The 17452-nt window shown below is 38.4% G+C and overlaps 1 protein-coding gene across 2 annotated transcripts in view; it reads left to right on the plus strand.

The window, feature by feature from the left end:
- HIBADH (3-hydroxyisobutyrate dehydrogenase) overlaps positions 1 to 17079 on the plus strand; it is a 159669-nt gene extending 142590 nt beyond the window's left edge. For both annotated transcript variants that reach the window (XM_007505320.2, XM_007505321.3), the window contains exons 7-8: positions 9644 to 9800; positions 16006 to 17079. In XM_007505320.2, coding sequence (XP_007505382.1) covers positions 9644 to 9800; positions 16006 to 16164 — 316 coding nt within the window. In that variant the 3' untranslated portion in view covers positions 16165 to 17079. The remainder of the gene's footprint in view (positions 1 to 9643; positions 9801 to 16005) is intronic.
- Positions 17080 to 17452: the final 373 nt, after the last annotated feature.

Consider the following 17452-nt stretch of genomic DNA (forward strand, 5'->3'; position numbering starts at 1 on the left):
GAGTTCAGTTATGGACACATTGAGTTAAGATGTTTAAGGATATCTAGTTTGAGATGTACAGTAGGCCATTGGAGATGCCAGGCCTGAGGTCAGCAGAGAGGTTTGGACTAGATAAGGAGAGCTAAGAATCATCAGCATGGAGAGGATAGTTCAGTCCATGGGAGCAGATGAGTTTAAAGGGAGAAGAGAAGGGGGCCCAGGACAGAGCCCTGTGAGATACCTGTGGTTAGTGGTTGTTACCTGCATGATGATCCAACAAAGGACACTGAAGAGTGATCAGTAGGAAGAAAAAGGAAGGAGAACCATCACTAAAACTGATAGAGAAATGCATATCAAGAAGAGGGTGATCAGTGGTTCCAACAACTCCAGGGAGGTCTGGATTTGGCAATTAGGGAATTATTCTTTGGAGAAAACACTTTCTGTTGAATGATGAAGTCAGAAGCCAGACTGTTGGGAGCTAAGAATGTGAGAGGAAAGGGAGTAGAGGCCCATATTGTGATAATATCACATTTTGTGATATGTGGCATTGAGCCACAAAAGTTGGAGAGAGATGGGATGATAGCTAGAACTGAATGTATGGAGAGAATGAGGGACATAGTCATGTTTATAGGCAATAGGGAAGCAGCTAGTAGACATGGAAAGATTGAAGATCAGTGGGGGTAACAAAGGCTGTAATTGGTTGGAGAAGGTAGGATGGAATGGGATCATTTGTGCATAGAGGGGTTTGCCTTGGCAAGGAGAAGGGCACCTCTTCATGTGAGATGGGTGAAGAGGAGGGTAACAGAAAGCATCTGGGTGATATGAGATAAGAAGAGGAAGCTCTTAGCAAATGGTCTCAATTTTATCAATAAATATATTTTTTCAGTAAATTTAGGAGGCAGTATTCTCAGAGTCAGGAGAGATGTGGCAAAATTTGGACACTAATACATTGCTGGTGGAGTTGTGAACTGATCCAACCATTCTGGAAGGCAATTTGGAATTATGCCCAAAGGGCTTTAAAAGAATGCATGTCCTTTGATCCAGCCATACCAACTACTAGGCTTGTAACCTAAAGAGATAAAAAAATAGGGACGGACCTATTTGTACAAAAATATTCATAGCTGCACTTTTTTGTAGTGGCAAAAAATTGGAAAATGAAGGGGTGTCCCTTGATTGGGGAGTGGCCGAACAAATTATGGTATGTGATGGTGATGGAATGATGAACTGCTTGATTTCTGTACAAACTGATGTGGAGTGAAATAAGCAGAACCAGGAGAACACTGCACACAGTAACTAAAACATTGTGTAAAGATCAAATATAATGGACTCTGCTACTGACAACAGCGTAATAATGCAGGACAATTGTGAGGGATTTGTGAAAAGAATGCTTTCCATAGCTAGAGAAAGAATTGTTGGAGTAGAAATGTAGAAGAAAATGTATGATTTATCACTTATTTATATGGGGATGTGATTTGGATTTTGGTTTAAAAGATTACTACAAAAATGAATAACATGGAAATAGATTTTGAGTGATAACACATTTTGAACCCAGTGGAATTGCTTGTTACTCCAGGAGGCAGAAGGGAAGAGGGGAGGGAGACAATATGAATCATGCAACCATGGGGGGAAAATTTTAAAATATTAAAATAAAAATAAATAAAAGAGTCTGGAGAGAGGTAGCCATGGGAGATTTTAGAAGGGATCAAAGAACCATTGTGGCGAGTGGGAATAATGAATTCATCAGTGATATAGTTAATTGCCTCTTTTTGTATTCCCAGCAAACAGGCACATAGTATATTGTGATAGTATTCTGCGCAATAGAGTTTGAATGCTTGACAGTTCAAATGCTTGGCAGAAGTTTTCTTGACAGATACTGGAGTGGTTTACCATATCCTTCTCCAGTGGATTAGGGTAAACAAAAGTTAAATGACTTGCCCAAGGTCACCCAGCTATTAAGTGTCTGAGGCTAGCTTTGAATTAGGTTTTCTTGACACCAGGCCAAATGAGCTATCCACTAAGCCATCTCCTGCTTCCAGGGCAGAATTGGCAATAGATAGGAATACTGGGGACTCAAGAGAATGGGACAGTATAGAACTGAATTGGTTCACCCAGGAGTCATAATGGGGAAGAGGGACAGAACAGAGGGCCAGAGGAATTGGAGATCACAGCATGAACAAAGAACAGGGTTTGGGGGTTGCAAAGCAGAAGGAGGAGTGGAATTACAAAAGATTGTAATCAGATAAGGGCATTTCAGAGTTTATAAACATGGAAGATATTCTATTTGTGGGTGAAGGCATGATCAAGAATAAGACCTTTGTAAATGGCTGAGGTGGGTGTAGGTCATGAATAAGTCTTGGAAAATGAATAAATGGAGGAACTGCCAACTTTGGACTTTTGAAAGAGTAACAACATGTATATTGAAGTGCTCTAGTTGGAGGGCAGGAGTTGAGGAGGAGAGAGAGTGACTATGAGCCAGGCCCCGAGATCACTGAGAAACGGAGAGTGTCTTTTCTCCTCCAATCAGCAGAGATCCCAGAAAAAGAACCGTGGGTTCTGCCTGTTCTTTTTAAGCATCTCCAATTACCTGCTATATAAGCATCTTTTTCTCTAACCTGCTTTGTCTTCTTCTATCTCTAACTCTTATTGCAACCTCCTTTTCCTTCTTTCTTCATTTGGTAGACTACTCTTTCTCTCTCCTCTCCTACTTTCTTCCTGACTTCTAATTCAGGTCCTCTTGAAAAGCAATGATCTCTTACTTTGGCTAAGGGACAGCTAGGTGTTCCTAGGACAACTCATCATCTTTATTTCAAATGTGGCCTCAGACACTAGCTGGGTGACTTTGGGCAAGCACTTAAGGGAACCATATCAGTTCCCTCATCTGTAAAATGAGCTGGAGGAGGAACCACTCTAGCATTTTTGCTAAGAAAACCCCAAATGAGATCACAAAGAGTCAGACATGATTGAGATGATTGAACAACACAAACTTAGGTTGTACAACTCAAAATGTCTACCTAATTTTGCTAGGTAGGGTATCAGTAGCCCATGTATAATCTTCCCACAGTCCTTGGTTATTTGATTTAGAATTTATCAACTGTAAACTTTGTGACTCTCAAAATAGTCACATGCCTACAAGCTGATGGGTCACAATGCTTTGCTACCATCTCGAACTTCAGCAGAGGTCTACATTCAAAGAGATCTGCTCAGTACATTGCTCTGAAGGGCAGTTTTTACTCCAACTCTCAGAATAGTTTATATTTCTCCACAACATTTTGATTTTGTCAGAGACTTTTGTTTCTTTACAGGCTCCTTGTTTAAAGCATTGTACCTTACCAAAATGTTCTTTTTCTGCTCCCTTTCAGAAGCCAAAATATCCATATAAGAAAGGGGCAATATTTTACACAGAGATAAAAGCCAATATTCCCTGTTCTTGTGGATTTTATATTTTACTCTGATTGAGGTTGCTGGAATGATGTAGGTGTAGCAGTGGAGAAATAATCTGTATACAGATAGATCTGATACAAGGAAAATTGAGGAGGAAGCAAATACCAGCTGGGGAGACCAGGAACAACGTCCTGGAGCTGTGCTTTAAAGGGAGATATACACTTGGAGAAGTGGAGATAAAGAGGAAATGCTTTAAAGGCATGAGGTTCATGGGTAATGAGAGCAGTAGAATGGCAGGAGATGAGAAGGGAAGGGAAGGCCCAGCTCTCAGAAGGTGGGCAGTGCCAGGCTCAGAAGTTTGCATTTTTTAAAATTTTATTTTATTATTTATTTTTTAGAAGTTTGTATTTTAAACCAAAGCAGTAGGGAATCACTGAAGACTTTTGATCAGGGCTGGTCAATTGAAGCAAATTTGGGAGCTGTGTGGAGACTGTTACTACAGATTAAAAAAACTGGTAAGGGTTTGAACTAGGAGTAGAAGGCTTTTTAGGATAGAGAAGGTCTGGGAAAGATGTGATGGCATCATTGTTAAGAGTTGTCCATTGATTGGTTATGGTTGGAAGTGGAGAGGATGCAGTATGAGAGAGAAGTTCTAAACCTATGTGGATAGGGATATGATGGTGCCCTAGAAATAGGGAAATTTGAAAGATGTTTCAGATCAGGGGAAAATGATGAGTCCTGGTTGGACATATTTTGACTCTCTAGGTAGATAAATATGTCTTGCAATTGTTGTTTGGGACTAGAGTTTTATAAGGATAGTTTAGATGAATAAGTAAATTTGGCTGCCAAATTTGCATTAGAACAGCACTTAAAAGGGTGTCAGTAAATCAGATTCCCATAGGAGAGAATAGGGAAAGAAGGGAAGAGAGTCTACTAGGCTTAAAACCTAGGATGTTCACTTAGAAGGCAGAAGATGATCTAAGACTGAGAAAGAGAGCTCTAAAAGCTGAGAAGAAGCACTGCAATAAGAAAGCAAGGGACTTGAAATCCGATCTAGGCTCAAAAGCTCTGCTGTCTGGCTTTTGACCCCTCAGCTTCTGTGGATCCCCCCTTTACTTCCTCATGTGTAATAGAGGAATAGTAATCTTTGCGCTGATTCTCTCTCAGGGACATTATTAAGGATTAAGTGAGATAATGCATTGTAGGTGAAGCACAGAGTGGAGACCCTAAAGAGACAGATAAACTATAAGCTATTATACGTATAGGTGTGTGGCAATATGTACATAAACTCACCCATATTTATACCCATTTATATCATGTGTATTTATCACCTCTCCCTAGGCACTTGAATGTCCTGGCACCAGGCTTAATTTTTGTCCTGGCATTCCTCTCCAGATCTAGGTCATTGTATTTCTTGTGCTAAGTGCTTAATAAATAAACATTGTTTAAAAGAATGAAGCCCTTGCAGGGGAAATGAGAAGCCTTTGCCTTGTTGAGTGGGGTGGGCATGAGGAAGAGAATATAAAGCCCTGTAGAAAGACTGTAACGATTTTGAGTTTTTATAAGGTAGCACTCTTCTCTTTTCCCTATTAGGTTGATGTAGTGACAAAATCAATGGATAGAGAGAATTTGAATGCAGAAATACTAACGGTGTGGCAGAAAGACTTTTCAAAACTAAACTTAGCATATTCCCTTCTTCGTATGCATGTGACCCATCTGTGGACATATGGAAGAAGCTCACTTGTTTTATTTAACTGTTGAAAATACGATGTTAGTTGCCAGAACTTCAGCTCTTGTTAATGAATTGCTGTCTGGTAACATAATTCACAAGCTCATTTTTCAAAATGTGGAGATCTTTCATCCCATTTTCTTTAGGAGATTCTCAGTGGTTTGGAAGCACTAAAATATGAGTGCTTCTGCTATTGTCTTTTCTCCATGGTTTACAGACGTGCTTTAAAATGACAGAATTGTTCTCTAATAGAGTATAGATAGCAGGCAGGATTTATAGAGCTTTGCAAGGTGAAAGAGAAAATTGGCATCAACGAGCATAAATTCCCAAGTAGTAAATTCCCACAAAGTAGTGCAGCATCAGGGTGCTTTAGCTCCATTTATATTCTATACGCTCTGCAGGAAATGTGTTGTTTTTGTCTCTTTTGTTCATAAAAATAAGAATACGTTTCTTTTTAGAGTTTTAATGTAAACATTTAAAAGTAGAGTTGCCCATCCCTCTTAAGTGTGCATTTCTGATTAACTTCAGTCTCACCGTTCAGTTGTTCTTCAAGAGCATTTATTTTGAAAATTTTATATTGATTAGTATAGTTTGGTAAATCTCTTCTCTCATTTGTCATTTTCTTTATCATGCATTGGGTCTTCATGAACATTAATATCAATTTCAAATGAGGCCAATCAAGAATGAGAAATCATAGCACATGAACGTGATTGAAATTGTCTCTTAATTGTAGCTTATCCCTTTTAATTTGTGACCTCTGTTGTTACTAGAAAGCTTGGTTTAATATTGAAAACTACCATTTCAAAATAGAAGACCCTCTTTGGCCATATTATAAAGAAATATAAACAGAAGTAATCCCTTTGGGGACTCATAAAGAAAATTCATTTTAAATTCAAGTTCCTTGAGTAATCTGGAATCTTTCTAATAGTCACTATATTTGTAGTGTTGGTGAAAATAATCTTTTAAAAATAGTGATGCATAATTTCAGTTTTTAAGATAATTTCTTTGGGGAAAGTTCCCTATTAATTTAGATTACTGCTTAAGGCTTCTCACTCAAAAAACCTGTAGCTATAGCAAGCCACAAAAAGTCTGGAGTAAAAGTTTGATTTAACTTCTAGAAAATATGATGTAATTTCTCATGTCAGGAAGCTATATGATTAGTGAATGCCACATTTAACCTTATGTGGTACTTATTCCTTTCTCATGGCTTCATTTATTATTGTAGGTATTCAAATAGTTCTTTCATTAAATTTAGTTCAGCATTTATCATAGGATTGTGGGTTTAGTGCTGAATGGGGTTGGAGAGACAGAGGGGAAACTAAGGCACAAAGGGGCTTGCCTGCGATCACCTAGCTAGTACATTTCCAAGGCTCTTGTCCACACTTCTTTTCCCTCACCAGCTTGATTGGAGGCCCTTTTAGGTCAGGGCTCATATCTGACCACTTTTCATTCCTTACCATACTTTAGACAAATGTGGGAGCTCAACAAACATTCATTTCATACAAGATAAACTGCAAGTAATTGATGTGTAGATGAGCCACCATCCTCTCCATCTGTGAGGTGTCTCCTCCAAAAATCCATTTTATTGTGAGGTGTAGACTGTCTTCAGGTCAAACCCCTGGGAGGCAGGTGTGCTCGGAAATGAGCAAGGGAGAAAAGAGAACTAAACTCTTGTGACCTTTAACAATTTGGTTTTGGTTTAGGGCAGATGTTGTGGCTATTTTTAATTTATTGCGGTTTGTGCATCACTGGTCCTCCCTTCTCCGTGTACTTCATTTAAGGGCCTTGTATTTTAAAGGTGAATCTCTGTGACACGGGACGCCACTTCTTTGGGAAACGTTCTCAATGCAGCCAGGGAGTCGGATGCTTCCCTTGTTTGTTTCAGAGAATGTCTCAGCAATTGTGAAGTCCCTCACACGCACGCGCACACGTGGTCATGCGAGCTGCGTCCAGCGGCAAGTTATTATGGGGACTGACAGCCCGTCATCATTCTGACGGCTCGAGCGGTCTATCTGGTGAACGGCAGCGGAGCTCTTATGCAGAGAGCATCATATGTTCCCAGCCAATTTACAGGGAAACAGCAATAACATTTTATCATGGTTGAGAGCCCAGTAGCGGCTTCCTATTAAACTTGCCCTTTCAGATACCTGTCTTGGATTAATTTGTTGATTTCAAATGGAAACTCAGTCTTCTCCAGTGAAGCATGACGTTCTAGGAGACTCTCCCTGAATGACAATTACTGTATATTCTGGCTGGTTTCAGACCATCACAAGCCTTGGGCCCAGTGGAAGACAGAGGACTTCAGGAACTGATTTTAATATCACATCTAGTTTTAACTGTCAGTTATCTATGTGCCACTGGATGAATCCTCGGAAGGATGAAATGCAAAACACTTCTAACTTGTGCTTCTTAATGATGCGTTTGCCCTGATGAAGGGGGGAAACAGGATGAGGAACCATTTTCTGAAGGGAATTGACCTAGGGAAGAGAATCAAAGTTTAGGAAGTGGAGGTTCAAATTGCTGCCCAAATCTCTCTAATTCCCTCTCCAGAATGTTTCTGAGTAGCAATATTCTTTGTTTACCCAACAGCATTTTTGAATTCTGTAGCAATCTTTTTGTTCTAAGAATGTAACAGATCAGGCTATACCTGCTTAGGATAAGATGCTTTCCCCTTTGGGATTGGGGAGTGGGACATGGAGGCAGAGAGCCTTGCATCCAAGGAGTAGGAGTCTCATTTAGTGCTTCACACCTGCTCAGCATTCCCTGTGTGGAGGCATATGCTGAAGGAATTAGAAAACATTTTACAACAAGAAGCCCCTAATTTTATCTCAAGTGGAAGGAGAAAGGCAGCTCTTTAGGTCTTGGGTGGCCTTGAATGAAGAGTAAGCATTTTCAAGTTAGGCTCATTCCCACTTAGAAAATATTTATTTACAGTTAAAGAAAATGAGCTGATCAACAATCTGCATTTTTGCAGTCATTGCCCAGCAATGTTTATTGTGTCTGACCAAGTAGCTGACCAAACCCAACAACTTTTGCATATCTCATACAGTCATATAATGCAAACCCCTTTACATCTTCTACAGTGCCTTGTTGAAGAAAAACTAGTTCAGAAAAGATGAAAAATAGTTGGAGTTCTTTCAGTCTGCAGGTGAGCTCAGTGTCAGGTTAGTCTAACTGGATCCATAACATTCATTCTATTCCTCCTTAAGATCTCTAAGCACTTGGCATGATCTGTTTTCATCCAGATCTTGATTGATCGTTTTTGCTATACTAGGAGTCGGATCATATCCCTTGAATAAAAGTACATGCAGAGTGTGAGGCAACATAATCATTAACCTCTAACAGAGTTAGTTGTTAGCCCTGATTCCCAGGACTTGTATGGAAAGGGTTTTGCTGACCTTAATATTCAATCAGTTTCTTTTAAATACTCACCTCCTTCTCCTACAAATGCACTGTACAAAATAAACACACTTCTATTTTTACCTGAATCTAACCTTGTGAAATCAAGTAGACTGTATTGTTTCTATTCTTAGAAGAGGTGGAGAACAGGGTGCTGCTTGGCAGTGTTTTGGTAACAGCTCTACACTACAAAAGCAGAGAAGTCATCCGTAGACTCTGCTCTTTGAAAATTGAGTGAGGGATACTTAACAAAAATGCGTTCCCCTAACTGGGTAGAGATTCGGAGCCGTACAACAACTGCGCATTTTGATTCTCTTTTCCTTCAAGTCCACATGGAGCAGCCATTTACACCATCAGCCCAGTGTTAGGACAAATGATGTTTCCGCTCGGACAAGCTTTGTTTTATCAGGCTCAGTGACCTCATCAGCAGTTGACCCAGAACTATAATGCATGTCTCTGAATAGATAGCATATGTCACAACACTGCAGACTTGCTTCATAAGCAAGATTTCTTAATGAAGATTTAATAAATAAATAGTTTACAGCAATATACAACAGAAAATATGTTCTTTTACAGAGATAATGTCTTTTAAGATTCTTTTACTGCACGTGGCTCATCTCTTATATTTATTTTCACAAAAATTAAAAGAATAAAGACACATATAAATGCACCTACATGGATACTCCCATGATGCACCATTTATTTGCCAATGTATCATTTTGAAATGTTTTAGTTATGGGCAGGGTATATGGAATTTAAATGTTATCTGGGCTTAGAGATGATCATTTTGGTTTAGGATTCTTATGAGATATGTAGATATAGTGATGCCCAAAGGACCAGAAAAGCTTATGCTTGCAACCAGCAAGCAAATGCATGGAAACTCTGTCAGGCCATATTTATTTTAAAAATTAAGATGGGGCAAAATGTTTGTATTAAATTCACAAGGTTCTACCTCTGGAATATTATTGCTTGGCAACTAGTTTGCGTCCCTGTAATTTAAGATAGAGTGCTGTACTTCTAATATCAATGCTCTTTTATTTTTCAAGACTTGTAATAAATGGGAGAGAAATGACACTTTGTCCTCATATGTAAAACAAGTCATGCGTAGCGTGCACATTTTAACATTTAACACTTCTTTTCTTTGATCTTTGGCAGGTTGGGTCTTGACCCCAAACTGTTGGCCAAAATTCTCAACATGAGCTCAGGTCGTTGTTGGTCAAGTGATACCTACAATCCTGTTCCAGGGGTAATGGATGGAGTACCTTCGGCTAACAATTACCAGGGTGGATTTGGAACAACGCTTATGGCCAAGGTACTGGACATTTGTGGAGACCTGATTTTTAAATCCCTTTTTCTTATCCATGGGTGGTTGTTTTTCCAACAAAATATGTCCCTATCCTGGATATATTTTTCAGGCAATAAAATCACTTTTTAATTCAACCTTGGAAATTACCTTTCATCTCCTTACTGGGGATGAGTAAGAATTTATTTCAGATTGGTAAGAAAATGGTAACTGTATTCAGTTTTACTGCTAGTATACCTTATGAGAAGAGATAGACAAAGGTTTTTGTCTTATTTTGTACTTGAGTTTGTTTTTAAAATTATCTGGTAAAATTTTACTTCATTTTTTAAAGCTGTATGAACATATCAAATTCACAGAATGGGATTAGTAAATGTGTCTTTTAACATAAAATTTCTGACCTCTATATTAGTATATTCTAAATATGCTTTATTTTTTAAGTTTATTTAATTTAGAATATTTTTCCTTAGTTACATGAATCATGTTCTTTCCCTCCCCTCTCCCCGCCGTAGCCAATGAGCAATTGAGCAATTCCACTGGGTTTAAATATACTTTAAAAGGAGAAAAGTCCTTCTAAACTAATAGAAGACCTCAAAATAAAGCTATTTTACTTATTTAGTGAAATGGGACATCTGGGAGGGGCTCTACCATATGTTTTTTTGTATTAAAGATATTCTTAGGGAATACCTATACTCTCAGCAGGCAGCTAGGTGGTGCCATAGTGTACAGAACTCTGAGCCTGGAGTCAGGAAGACCCGAGTTCAAATTTATCTTCAGACACTAGCTGTGTGACCTTGAACAAGTCACTTAACCCTATTTGCCTTGAGAGAAGAAAATGTCAAACCACTCCAGTATCCTTGCCAAGAAAACCCCTTGGACATTACTGATGTGATATGTATGGTCCATGGAATTGTGGAGGGTCAGATATGTCTGAATGACAACAAAATGTACTAGGTGAACCACTCTGGTGTCTTTCCAAGAAGACCTAGAATAATGTCATGAAGAGGTGGACACGACTGAAATCACTGAAGAACAACAAATATTGTTAACTCTGAATTCATTTTTCAAAAAGCCATTCCTTAGGCCTCTCAGAGGACTCTTAACATGTTAGAAGCATGTTTCTTAATATTGTTAATTTTGCCACCATGGGCAGTATTGTTGTCTAACCCTAGTTTGTATCATCTACTATTCAAGAACAAGTCATGGGGGGGGGGTTCCTGTAAAAATCAGGGATGACATCTGGGCTGCAGGTACAAGGCAATGGCAGTACACTGGGCATTTATAGCCATTGACTTCTTTTTAAAAATATTTTTAAAGTTTTTATTTAAAACCCTTACTTTCTATCTTAGAATCAATACTGTATATTGGTTCCAAGACAGAAGAGCAGTAAGGGCAAGGCAGTGGGGGGTTAGGTGACTTGCCCAGGGTCACACAGCTGGGAAGTGTCTGAGGCCAAATTTGAACCCAGGTCCTCCTGGAAATCTCCAGGCCTGGCTATAGCCACTGAACCACTTAGCTGCACTTCACAGACAAACTTTTTATAGATTTTATATTGGTTTGGTGAAACACTTTGATGAGTGATTAGCATCATTTTTTTGGTAAAGTATCATTTGTAATCCTTTATTTTATTTCATTTTTTAAACCCGTACTTTCTATTTCAGAATCAATACTGTGTATTGATTCTAAGGCCGAAGAGCAGTAAAGACTAAACAATGGGGTGAAGAAACTTGCCCAGGGTCACACAGCTAGGAAGCGTCTGAGGTCAAATTTGAACCCAGGACATGAGCCACCCAGGTACCCCCATCACCATTGACTTCTGACTCATGGTGTCCTGGAGGTCTGTTTTGGAAATGCTGAAACCAGAAGAGAAACTAAAAAGTGAGGCATAGTGTGAGTGTTTCACACCAGGAAGAGCTGGGTGCAAATGTTGCTCTAGGGATTTCCTATAGATATGGCCTTGGACAAGTAATTTCCCTTGCTCTCCTCTGTAAACTGAAGGGCTTGGCCTCAATGGCTTCTAAAATCTTGTGACCCTAATCCTAACCACATCATTCTTCTGTTTTTTGTTTTGTTTGCAAGGAGACCAGAGACTCTCCTTCTTTTCATTGTCCCCTCTGTCAGGGGTATTCTTGAGTGTCCAAGAAGCATCTGCACAGTAGAATCACAGCTTCTTTCAAGAACTTCTCTACCAATTCTTATTCCAAGAATGAAATTTGGGCTGGGGAGAGGAGAAAGTAGCACAGGGATGATCAGTCCCCTCACCCAGGAGGGCAAGAAAGACAAAAAGCAGCATTTAGCAGAGACAATGAAATTATTTTTGATACTCTTGTCTTTTTCAGTATGAGGATGAGTAGATTCTACATATCGATTTCTCTTCTTTTTTTTTTTTTAATACCCTCACCTTCCATCTTAGAGTCAATACTGTGTATTGGTTCCAAGGCAGAAGAGCAGAAAGAACTAGGCAATAGGGGTTAAGTGACTTGTCCAGGGTCACACAGCTGGGAAGTGGCTGAGGCCAGTTTTGAACCTAGGACCTCCCATCTCTAGGCCTGGCTCTCAGTCCACTGAGCCATCCAACTGCCCCCTCAATTTCTCTTCTTGATAGAAATCAGAATATGGATATGTTAATTGAGGTCTAGCTCATATTCTGAAAAGCAGATTATTACTGCCTAGTACTAGGTACTTTGTACATAGTAAGGACATAATAAATGTTGTTGAATTAAATCAGTTCCCTTAGGATGAAGGAGCACTCTTAATTTTACTTGGATTAGAATGTTTAGAGAAGAAATCTTGCTCACCCCCTCCTTCTCTCTTTATCATGACTAGAGATGGCTGAGCAAAGGTACTATACCTTTTTGTATTGGCAAGATGTGTAGAGTTTGGGGAAAGTCCTTGTCAGTACCATGGAGACTGAAGTTCTAGTGTCCTCAAGTTAATTCAGAAATTCCCTCCTCAAAGAAAATGTGTTAAGCTTCTGGCTAACTAGTTGACCAGTTGTTCTTTGCCTGATTAGAGTAGACATTGTTCCTTAGTGTAACAGGCTTGGATTTTTAATTATATTTTGGGGAATCCCTCCAATCGATGTAGTTACCTTTTTCTGAACCATCTTTAATTTTGTTTCAGTTTCCCGAAGTGCAATGACTAGAATTGTAGGATTACATTTGTGCTTTAGTTGGTCCATATTTCTTGGCTTTCTTTCCATTCTCCTCCTCCTCCAACTCTTCTTCCTCCTTCCCTAGTATTTCTAAATGCTTTTAACTACACAAGAAGTCAAACAACTGAGTTTATAGCTAAAAACTGGAAAAAGCAAAAAATAAAAAAACTTCAGCTGAAACACCTAAATTCAAATTCTGAATATCAAAGAAGAGAGCAACAAAATTGAAAGCAGAAACCTTTAAATTGATAAATGCTAATCAAAATGCTCACTATAGTAATAAGAGAAGAAAAGAAATTGAGGGGCTAAGCAAACGCAATATGTAAACAAAATGACTGCTTTTAGCAAATGATAAAAGGTTTATTTGGAAAATCCAAGTCAACTTCAAAATTAATTGAAAAAGTAACTTCAGTAAAGTAGCAGCTTATGAGATAAATCAACAAAAATCATTAGCCTTTATATTATCAAGAAAATCCAACTGTAATAGATTGTAAAAAATTGTATTCAAAATAAAAACAAAGAAATCATATGAGTACAGTGGCAAAGCACTCTAGAGAAATAAAAGCAGACAAATCATTGGAGAGAGATTCATTGGTTATGGTTGGGTGATGCTAATATAACTAAAATGACAATTACCTAATTAACTTAGTATTTTGTTACCATGCCAGCTACTTTGTAGAAATTGAATAATAAAATTCTTTTGGAGTAAGAAGAGATCAAACATCTCAAAGGAAATAATGAAACAAAATAGGAAAGAAAGGAAGCCTAGCAGTACCTTATCTCAAAACTATACAACAAAGCAGGAATCACCAAAGCAATTTGGTGCTGGTTTGAAAAATGGAAAGTTAATTAATGGAACAAATTAGGTTTATATGACCCAGAAACACTAGAACATGATAGCATAGTTTTTGATGAATCCAGAAATGCCAGCTACTGAGATAAGGACTCACTCTTTCATAGATACTGCTGGCAAAATCGGAAAGCAACCCAAGAGAAATTAGTCTTAGTCTCATATCTCCCACCATTTACCACAGCAAGTTTCATATAGATAAATGATGTAGATATAAGAGTTTACCTCATAAACAAATTAGAGAGAAAGGAAAGAAAATCCTTTTCATGACTATGGATGGAAAAAAATGGTGAATCCTCTTGATTAAACAAGAGATACACCAAGAATAACAAGAAATAAAATGGATAGTCTTGCTATAAATTTAAAAGATTTTGCACAAACAAAATCAATTCAGAAAGGGAAACAGTGAATGAATAGGAGGTTAAGTGGCAGTGGGGAAATCTTTGCAGCAAATTTTTCTGATAAGAATCTGAGGTCCAAAATATATTGGGAACTGATCAAAACTTAAGAACAAGAGCAATTTCCCAAAAGATAAATGGTTTTCAAAAGGAGAAATTAAACAGTCAACAACCATATGAAAAATGCTTCAAATTATTAATCATCAGAGAAATGCAAATTAAAATAACTGAGGTTCTACCTCCTAAACTGTCATATTGACAAAATTACAGTTATTAGGGGTTTATAGGAAAATGGGAACTCTAGTGAACCGTTAGGAGGAATTGTTATTTAGTCTAGCCAATCTGGAATGCAGTTTGTAGTATGCTCTCAAGTCACTAAACTGTGCATTCCCTTAGACCCAGTAATACCACCAGTAAGACTACTCCAATAAGTGCAAACAAAGACTGAAAGGACCCATCTGTACAAAAATATTCATACAGTTCTTTTTGTTATATACTGGGAACTAACATTGTGCCCGTTGGCTGAGGAATGGCTGAATAAATTATAATGTGTAAATATAAAAGAATATTCATTCACAACAACATTATAAAGGCAAGCATCTTTGAAAGACTTCAGGATTCTGATTAGTACCATGACTGACCATGGATGATGGGAATGTGCTGCCCACCTCCTCATTGAGAAATGATGGGTTCAAGATACTGAATAAGACAAATATTTTCAGATATGACCAATAAGAGACCCAGAAATAGTAATGCTAAGCATGTACCTCCCAACGAGAAAGACAGATGGAAAGGACCAAATGTACAAAAGATATTTTAGTAAAATTTTCTGTTGTACTAGAGAACTGAAGACAAAGTGGATCCCTATCAAAAGGAGAATGACTGAACAAATTATGGTATCCGAATGTAATGAAATATTATTTATGTCCTAATGACTTATGAAAGGGACAGACTGGGAGAAACCTGGGAAGACTTGTATGAACTGATGTAGAGTGAAGTGAGCAGAACCAGGAGAACCAATTATCCAGTGACTACAACACTTTCTCCAGGGGAACAATCTGAAAGAACTCTGACCAATTGAGTCACCAGTATGGCTCCACAAGACCAGTGATGGGTCTCATTTTCTTGCCTTTTGGAGAGAAATGATGGATGATAGTTGCATAAGGAGATGTACCTTCTTGGACACAGCTACTGTGTGAATGTATTTTGCTCAACTTAATTTATTACTTAAAGGAAATGCTTTCTTGGAGGGAGGTGATAGTGATAGTGACCTTAAAAAAAAGGAAGAAAAGAGCATCAGTGGGACATTTTACAAATTCACAGAACAGAGCAGAAGTTCAAAAAAGAACACAGTCAAGTAGAGCACTGTGGGCACTCCTGTGTTAAATGTAATATACACTTTAAAATCTATACATAATCCAAATTCAGGGTTTTTTATATACATTCCTCATTTTCCTTGTTGTATAAGGATGTGTTTATTGTGTTTGTTAAGCTTATAATTCTTTAAAACTATATTACCATATAACATTTCATTTGTAACCACATTTTTGTTTTACTCACATCTGGAAATATCAACAGACTTTTTTATTTAGGGGAAAAACTTAAAAGAAGTAAAAATAAGAAATTCCTGTTTTGATTTATAGCCATCTCACAGCAGTTTGAGGGAAAACTACTTTTCAAACCAAACTCATTATTATTTCTGTAAATATTGTAGTTTTGATAACTCTTTTTTCTGCCCTTGAAACCAAAGCTTGATGAACCACAATCCCCCTGCCAACCTAACCATTCTGCTTTTTTTTCTCTGTTTGGTTTCAGGATCTGGGCTTGGCACAGGCCTCTGCTACCAGCACAAAAAGCCCAATCCTTCTAGGGGGTCTGACGCATCAGATCTATAGAATGATGTGTGCCAAGGGCTATTCTCAAAAGGACTTCTCCTCGGTCTTCCAGTTTCTCCGGGAGGATGAGAACTTTTGAGCTGGCTATGACAGCAGGACACTGGTAGAAATCAAACATTTTCTGGGAACCTCCTTATAGCTTACTTCACCAGTAAGTGGATCTAATCCAAGGCCACAAGTCATCATCTCTCATAGATCTGTCTGCTTTTGATTGCTTGGTCACAATGATCTAGGTCTAGGAATTCTTTCACCCATTTTAAAAAACTGCTTCTTCTTTCTAGTTTACTTAGTGATCACATTATAATAAAAACCTTTCATACTTTCTAGGCCACCATCAGAGGCACACCAAAGCAATAGCTAACTAAGCTTAAAAAATGGTTTTTAATAATTTTTCCACCCCGAAGTATTAACCTTGGACAAACCACCTGAATCTTTGCTTACTTCAGCTCCCTGATTAGGCACTTTGATCCACAAATAAGTCAGCTCTCAATGAATGAATGAGAACTTTCTTGGTGTGGAGGAGGAAGAAATAGATATGGGGGTAGGGATAAATTGGTTAGACTAAGGAAGCCTGAAGAATAGCTTCCCTCCCCTTATTCCTCCCTACCCACCCAATAGCATTTTCTTCTTAACCTCATGATTTCTCTTATGTTAATAAAGTTACTGATTTTTTTGTTCTGGGGAGTTGACAAAATTAAGTAAAAATTTGTTATTGTGTGTTTTACAATTTGGATTTCATTACAACATCTTTATATGTTGGTCCATATGTGTATGTGTGTCCCTGCCCCTTCTGGGAAAGCCTCCATATGCTGCGAACTGATTTTTAAACTTTTTGTTCCCTTGTACATTTTTTTCAAATATTTTTGGATATCAAAAGAATGGCATCTTTAGGGCCTCCTCCTGAGTTAACAATGTATATCTGCTTTAGATGATTATTATGTTTCTCTAAATAAACCACATTATTTTGAATTCAAATAAATTTCTATGCTGATAATGCTTTGTTAGAGTTTTTGTTTTTTCTTTATATTTGCTGAGAGTGACTCTTCCATCCATCAGAACAGGTTCTAATCTGGCATTCCTCATCCGGTGCCATTCTTCCTGGTGGTTCCCTTTCGGCAAATCCTCCCTGGAGAATCTCCCCAGCAAGGTTTTCCTCTGACTCTTGGAGGGTTTCTTGGAGACCAGGGCAGAGTACTGGGTGCCTAGGTGCTCCTCTGCTTGCCTGTGGCCCGCCACAGGCAGGTGGTGCCTCTCCAGGTCTCCTTTTCCAGGTCGGCAGTAGGGCCTCTCTGCCTTTTTTTTTCTTTTTGCCACTGCCAAAACACTTGTAGGATTTGTGATGTGCCGGCCCCAGCTTAGACCTTGCC

The sequence above is a fragment of the Monodelphis domestica genome, chromosome 5, assembly GCF_027887165.1.
Source record: "Monodelphis domestica isolate mMonDom1 chromosome 5, mMonDom1.pri, whole genome shotgun sequence".
Lineage (NCBI taxonomy): Eukaryota > Metazoa > Chordata > Mammalia > Didelphimorphia > Didelphidae > Monodelphis > Monodelphis domestica.